Raw genomic sequence first — 7,694 nt, 5'->3', positions numbered from 1 at the left:
GCCCCGCCTCCCCTGCCCGCGGCGCGTGCCAATCACCAGCACATGACGCGGGTCGACCAATGAGGAGCCCGCCCGTGCTGCGGAGCCCACCCCGACTGTGCGCCAACCACAGCACGTGACGCGGGATGACCAATGAGGAACATGCCCTGTACCGGGGCGTGGCGCTGGGGAGCCCGCCCCGGCCGCACGCCAATCACCAGCACGTGACGCAGATGACCAATGAGGAGCACGTCTTGTGCTGGGGCGTGGCCCTGAGGAGCCCGCCCCGGCCGCACGCCAATCACCAGCACGTGACGAGGGACGACCAATGAGGAGCACGCCCTCTGCCGAGGAGAGGCGCTGGTGAGCCCGCCCCAGCCGCACGCCAATCACGAGCACGTGACGAGGATCGGCCTGTGGGCAGCCCCGCCCCACTGCTCAGCCGCCCGACGCGCCATGTGGGCCCTGCGGGCCGCCGTACGCCCGGGACTGCGGCTCTCCCGCGTGGGCCGCGGCCTCCCGGCTCCGAGGGCAGCAGCGCCGTCCTGTCCTGTGCGCGCGCTCGCCGCTGCCGGCCCCAGGGGCCCCGGGAATCTGGAGGGGTTATGCGGCGGAGGGCGGGGTCTGCGGGCGGACGGCGGTCGAAGCCGCGCGGAAGACGACAAGGAGGAGCCGGAAGATGCCGACGAGAACGCGGAGGAGGAGCTGCTGCAGGGAGAGCCTCTGCTGCCGGCGGGGACCCAGCGCGTGTGTCTGGTTCACCCTGACGTCAAGTGGGGCCCGGGGAAGCCGCAGATGACGCGAGGTGACCGCGACGGGGCTTCCAAGAGAAAAACGGGAGCTGCAGATCTGGGGGCGGGGCTCTGAGGGGAGGGTCTCATAGGTGGCGATTCAGGGGCGGGGCTCTGGGGAGGCTGTCATAGGTGGAGGTGCATGGGCGGGGCTTCAGGGGGAGGGGCCTGTGGGGAGGAGCACGTGGGGTGGGAAGGAGCTTGTGGGGTGGGGTCGAGCCCGTTGGATGGAGCCCATGGGTGGCGTGGGGTGGGGTGGTTCTCGCTGATAGGACCCCCGTTTCTCTTGCCCCGGGTTAGAGGTAGGCACGGTGTGTTTGGAGTCAGGGGAGGGAAGGTGTCCAGGGGACCAATCCGTGTCCAGTCCCCCCCCACCTCCCCAGGAGGAAATGCAAATGAGTAAGTCGCTGCGTGTGCCAGAGTCTCAAAAACGTTGATTTTTTTTCCCTTGGAAGTCCCTGTAGTCGATGAATGGTTTTCCTTTACGGGAGTTTTCCAAAATGGTCAATCCTTGGAACAGCGGAAGCCCCAAAGTGCTCAGAACAGCGCGCAGACCTCTTGCCTCTCTCCTCCCAAAACCTGCCCGTGGTGCCTCAGTAATCCCTGAGCACCCCCAGCTCCCCGGTTCCCTGCTGCGCCCTCCAGGAGCCCAAATTCCACGTAAGGCAGGGTCGCCCTCGTGTCCCGCTGTGGCTCCGGCATCCTTCCCCCGTCAGATTCCTACTTAGAGGACCTACGGGGCACGGAGTCATATCTGGGGACAAACGCCGGCTGGGGGTGCGTTCTCAGGGGCCATTGTCTCAAGGACAGGAGGAGGCCTCCCTGGGCGGGTGTGGATGGGGGCCCCGGGCCTACCCCGAAGGGAAGCATCTCTCAGGGTGGTCTTTGTGTCCCCGCAGCCGAGTGGCAGGTGGCGGAGGCCACAGCACTGGTGCACACGCTGGACGGCTGGTCTGTGGTGCAGACAATGGTCATATCCACCAAATCACCGGACAGGAAGCTCGTCTTCGGCAAAGGAAACTTCCAACATCTGACAGGTGGGTCCGTGCAGACCTGCTCCTTTCCCAAACCTCCTTTCCTGTCCGCTGCTGCCCAGAACATTCGACCCAGACAGACTGAAGGTCGGGGGTCTCGCTGGGCCAGAGGGGAAACGGCCGCTTGGGGTGCCCAGGTGAGCTGGGAGCACACACCAGTAGGAGTCGGAGGACGCTGAGGCTGCACCTGTGTCGAGACTCACACCCGGCCCTGGAGAGATTTAAACTGGTCAAGGTTAGGTCGGGGCAGTTTTTAGAGTCCAACAAACAGGGTGGGCAGTGGACTGGCTGTAACCCCACCTGCCCCTGCAGCCTCCAGCCAAATCCTCCTTCTGGGTGGCCCCCGTGCAGTCTCTGAGGCTGGGGTCCTGCACAGGATCCTTGCGCTTCCCAGGTTTTTGACCATCTGGCTTACAATGCAGAGTGGGGAAGACGCTACTTACTTGCCGAGGTGGGGGGTCGGCTTCCCTGGGTCTCTTGCCAAGATGGAGGTCCGCTTCCGTGCCTGACTCAGATGCATGTCATCCTGGCCGGGATGTGTTCACACGTCTCTGTGTGTGTCGCACCAGAATGTGTTCACCATCCGTGTGTCTGTCCACACTGGGATGTGTCCACTGTGCATGTATCTGTGTGTGTCCCTGTTGGGATGTGTCACACTGTGTGTGTGTGTCTATGTCTATGTGTTCCACCGGCTGTGTCCACCGTGCATGTGTGTGTCTGTGTGTCCTTGTCAGAACGTGCTCACCGTGTGTGTCTGTCCGTCAGAATGTGTTTACTGCGTGTGTCTCTGTGTACGTGTCTGTGTGTGTCCGTCTCTGTTGGGATGTGTTTACTGTGTGTGTGTCTGTCTCTGCATGTGTGTCTGTGTCTGTCCCTGTTGGGATGTGTTTACTGTGTGTGTGTGTCCTGGCCGGGATGTGTTTACTGTGTGTGTCTGTGTGTGTGTCTGTGTGTGTCAGTGTCTGTCCTGGTTGGGATGTGTTTACTGTGTGTGTCTTTGTGTGTGTGTCTCTGTGTGTGTGTCTCTGCATGTGTGTCTGTGTCTGTCCCTGTTGGGATGTGTTTACTGTGTGTGTGTGTGTCTGTGTTTATCTGTGTGTCTGTGCATGTCTGTGTCTGTCCCTGTTGGGATGTGTTTACCGTGTGTGTGTCTGTGTGTGTCTCTGTGTGTGTGTTTATCTGTGTGTCTGTGCATGTCAGTGTCTGTCCCTGTTGGGATGTGTTGACTGTGTGTGGATGTGTGTGTGTCCTGGCCGGGATGTCTTTACTGTGTGCGTGTGTCCCTGCCGGGATGTCTTCACCGTCTGCATGTGTATGTGTGTAAGGCACACACCCCTAGAGACACACCCTCTCCCACACCGACTTCCTGGATCCTGGGTCTCTTGCTCAGGAAGTCGGGGACGCCTGTGACTTGGGCACTCCAAAGGGCATCGTGGGCTCGTCCCGCAGTCTAGGGACCTGGACGGCCAGTCTCTGACGGGACCCCCCCTTTCTGGTAGAAAAGATCCGAGGGTCTCCAGACATCACGTGCGTCTTCCTGAACGTGGAGAGGATGGCAGCCCCGACCAAGGTACCACAGAACGTGGCTTGCTATGTTTGTCCCCGTATTCCCCGTGATGAAAGAGTGGACGCCACAGTGTCCCGCCAGGCGGGGGACAGATGGGGACACGGTGGGGTTAAGGCATGACAGCCGTCCTCCTTCCTCTCAGGTTGGCCATCAGCGCCTGGCCTTCCCCTGTGGCTTCTCAGTTGCTCTCTCCTTTTGTAGAAAGAACTGGAAGCTGCCTGGGGCGTGGAGGTGTTTGACCGCTTCACAGTCGTCCTGCACATTTTCCGGTGCAACGCCCGCACGAAGGAGGCCCGGCTTCAGGTGGCCCTGGCGGAGATCCCGCTGCACAGGTATCGTGACGGGGTACCCGGGCCCCTCCGTTCTGTACTCACCTGTAGGTCGTTCTGGGGGTACGTGAGGAAGAAACGCATCGTGGGGGACTGGGCGCGGCGGCTCACGCCTGTCATCCCAGCACTTTGGGAGGCCGAGGCGGGCGGATCACGAGGTCAGGAGATCAAGACCATCCTGGCTAACACGGTGAAACCCCGTCTCTATTAAAAATACAAAAAATGAGCCAGGTGTGGCAGCGGGCACCTGTCGTGGCAGCGGGCACCTGTCGTCCCAGCTACTCGGGAGGCTGAGGCAGGAGAATGGCGGGAACCCGGGAGGCGGAGCTTGCAGTGAGCCGAGATCATGCCCCTGCACTCCAGCCTGGGCGACAGAGCCAGACTCCGTCTCAAAAAAAAGAAAAGCGCCGTGGGGTCACTGTCTTCAAGGCCTGATGGGCTAGTTTTCCCCGACCGCCCACCCCCAGCTCCCCGCGAGGTAGGTCCCCTCGGCCTGGGACACAAGTTACTCACAGTGTCTGAGCTACACGCAGAGTGGGGGCCCCAGCGCCAGCTCCTCCCTTCTGCCCAGAGACCCCAGCTCAGTGCCCCCTTCACCTTGGCCTCGACCTCCGCTGGGAGGGAGACAGCGTCTGCAGAGAGCGAGGCACTCCTGTTCCCATGCCAGGTCGAACCTGAAACGGGACGTCGCCCACCTGCACCGGGGAGCCGGCTCGCGCTACATCATGGGGTCAGGTAACTCGGGCCGCGTCCCACGGTGTCCTGGGAATGCGGTCGTCCGCGGCAGCCACCCTCAGCCCTGGAAGATGCCGACAGGGTGGGGGCCAGCTGGGGGCTCGTCTCCTGGTAGCATTTGAGGAGATAGGAGATGACAGTGGTTCTTTGAGGTTTTTGCCCAAACAGGGAGTCACAAACCGGGGATTTAAACAGCAGAAATCTACGCTCTCCCATCCTGGAGACCAAAAGTCTGAGATCTAAGGTGAGGACAGGGCTGCACTCCCTCCAGAGGCTCCTTCCACCTCTCCCAGCTCCTGGGGGCTCCCGGCGTCTCTGGGCTTGTGGCCACATCACTCCAGTCTCTGCCTCCATCTAAATGTGGCCTCCTCCTCTGTGTCTGTATTTCCTCTTCTATCTCTTACAAGGACACTTGTGATTGCATTTATGGCCCATCCTAATCCAGGATCATCTCATTTCTAGATCCTTCACTTAGGACCAACACCCTATTTCCGAATAAGGTCCCATTCACCGGTTCTGGGAATTAGGTGTGGACAGAGCTTTTAGGAGAACCACGGTTCCATCCACTACAATTGTATCCAGTTCCCTCTGGAGGCTCTAGGGGAGGATCCTTCCTGCCTCTCCCAGCTGCTGGGGGCTCCCGGCGTCCCTGGGCTTGTGGCCGCATCACTCGTCTCTGCCTCTATCTCCCTGTGGCCTCCTCCTCTGTGTCTGTGTCTCCTCTTCTGTCTCTTAGAAGGACACCTGTCATTGCATTTATGACCTGCCATAATCCAGGATCATCTAATCTCTGGATCCTTCTCTTAGGACCAACACCCTATTTCCAAATAAGGTCCCATTCACCAGTTCTGGCAATTAGGATGTGGACAGAGCTTTTGGGAGAACCACAGTTCCATCCACTACAATTGTATCCAGTTCCCTCTGGAGGCTCTAGGGGAGGGTCCCTTCTGCCTCTTCCAGCTGATGGGGGCTCCCGGCGTCTCTGGGCTTGTGGCCGCATCACTACAGTCTCTGCCTCCATCTCCACGTGGCCTCATCCTCTGTGTCTGCGTCTCCTCTTCTGTCTCTGAGGACACCTGTCATTGCATTTATGGCCCACCCTAATCCAGGATCATCTCATTTCTAGATCCTTCACTTAGGACCAACACCCTATTTCCAAATAAGGTCCCATTCACTGGTTCTGGGAATTAGGATGTGGACAGAGCTTTTAGGAGAACCACAGTTCGATCCACTACAGTTGTATTCACTTCCCTTTGGAGGCTCTAGGGGAGGCTCCCTCCTGCCTCTCCCAGCTCCTGGGGGCTCCCGGCGTCCCTGGGCTTGTGGCCGCATCACTCCAGTCTCTGCCTCTTAGAAGGACACAGGTCTTTGCCTTAGGGCCCACCCTAACCTAGGACGGTATCTTGAGATCCCACAAAGAGCATATTTCCAAATCAGGTCCCATTCCCAGGTTCTGGGACTTCGGATGTGGAAGGGGCGTCCCTGAGCCCCGCTCCCAGTGACGTCCCGGGCCGGGCCCCGGTCGGAGGCCTCTGTAGCGCTCAGGCCTTTCCTTTCTCCCCGAGTATGGGAAGCCCTCGTCGACCTCACAGGGTGGATGCCCAGAGGCGAGATCCCGTCCGCCGAGCACAAGCCTTTCTCATGGAACGGGGCTGCGTCGGGGCCGCTGCTGGGGAAGGCAGCCGGGCCCCCAGATGCCGGAGCAGGAGCAGGCCCTGGGCCCTCACGGACCCTCGGTGGCACCCCCTGCTCTTGCGTGGCTCACCGCCTCCCCGTCTTGGCTGCTTTTAGGAGAGTCCTTCATGCAGGTGCAGCAGCGTCTCCTGAGAGAGAAGGAGGCCAAGATCCGGAAGGCCCTGGACAGGCTTCGTAAGAAGAGGCACCTCCTCCGGCAGCAGCGGACGAGGCGGGAGTTCCCCGTGGTCTCCGTGGTGGGGTACACCAACTGCGGTGAGCCCCGCAGGGAGGACTGGCCCAGGGAAGGGGTTCCCCTAGTGTCCGTGTGGGGTGCACCAGCTGCGGCGAGAACTTACCCAGGAGAGGGGCTCCCCGTGGTCTCTCTGGTGGGGTACAGCAGGGCCATGGTGAGGACGCCGTCTACCCTGTCCTCCTATCCAGAGCATTACCACCCCATCCACACCACAAGCTTCCCTCCGTCTACACCGTCCTCCTGTCTATACAGTCACCACTACCCTGTCTATACCACCACCCCGTCTACAGTCTACCTGTTCTACACCACAGCGTCCCCTCGTCTACACCGTCCTCCTGTCTACACCATCACCTCCCGTGTCTACACCATCCTCCTGTCTACACCATCACCGCTGCCCCGTCTATACCACCACCCCGTCTACACAGTCCACCCATCTACACCACAGCGTTCCCTTCATCTACACCGTCCTCCTGTCTACACCATCACTCCTCTCTCTTTACACTGTCCTCCTGTCTGCACCATCACCCCTGCCCCATCTATACCACCGTCCCTTCTACACAATCCACCCGTCTACACCACAGCATTCCCTTCGTCTACACCATCCTCCCATTAACACCATCACCACTGCCCCGTCTATACCACCACCCCATGTACACAGTCCACCTGTCTACACCATCACCTCCCTTCCGTCTACACCGTCCTCCCAGCCACAGCAGCACCACCACCCCCTCTCTACCATCCCACCATCTACGCCATTGCCAGATCTACACAGACGATCCCACTCCCATCCACACCTTCTCACACACACCGTCTACAGCACCAGCTCCCCTGTGTCCACACAGCGGCCCTGCTGCATCGGCCTGAGAGCAGTGACGGTGGCTTCGTCCCGCGCGTCGTGTCCAGCCCGGGGGTGCCCGAGGGGCTCGGGGACTGTGTAGCCCGGGGTGCGGCCACCCAGGAGGGTGCCGTGGTCTGCATTCGGAGGGCCTGGGTGCCACGCCAGGGGTTGGGACACGAGGGTCTCTGTGGCTCCCTGACCTCCACGCCCTCCTAGGAAAGACCACGCTGATCAAGGCGCTGACGGGCGACGCCGCCATCCAGCCGCGGGACCAGCTGTTTGCCACGCTGGACGTCACGGCCCACGCGGGCGCGCTGCCCTCACGCATGACCGTCCTGTACGTGGACACCATCGGCTTCCTCTCCCAGCTGCCGCACGGCCTCATCGAGTCCTTCTCTGCCACCCTGGAAGATGTGGCCCACTCGGTGAGTGTGGGAACGCCATGGGCCGGGCGCTCGGACACCCACACAGCTACAGGCCGGGCACTCAGA

At 60.8% G+C, this 7,694-nt stretch overlaps 1 protein-coding gene across 1 annotated transcript; it reads left to right on the top strand.

The window, feature by feature from the left end:
• Positions 1-374: 374 nt before the first annotated feature.
• LOC113224055 (putative GTP-binding protein 6) lies at positions 375-7,634 on the top strand (the record flags this gene model as incomplete). The annotated part of the gene is made up of 7 exons (XM_026453337.1): positions 375-784; positions 1,670-1,807; positions 3,304-3,374; positions 3,573-3,703; positions 4,368-4,435; positions 6,227-6,385; positions 7,420-7,634. Coding segments are annotated over exons 1-7 (1,131 nt in total), but the record flags the coding sequence as incomplete, so codon positions are not given.
• Between the last annotated feature and the right edge of the window lie 60 nt (positions 7,635-7,694).

The sequence above is a fragment of the Piliocolobus tephrosceles genome, unplaced genomic scaffold, assembly GCF_002776525.5.
Source record: "Piliocolobus tephrosceles isolate RC106 unplaced genomic scaffold, ASM277652v3 unscaffolded_43456, whole genome shotgun sequence".
In the NCBI taxonomy this organism is placed as follows: Eukaryota; Metazoa; Chordata; class Mammalia; order Primates; family Cercopithecidae; genus Piliocolobus; species Piliocolobus tephrosceles.
The sequence above is the reverse complement of the archived record's forward strand: the minus strand, read 5'-3'. Positions and strand labels throughout refer to the sequence as shown.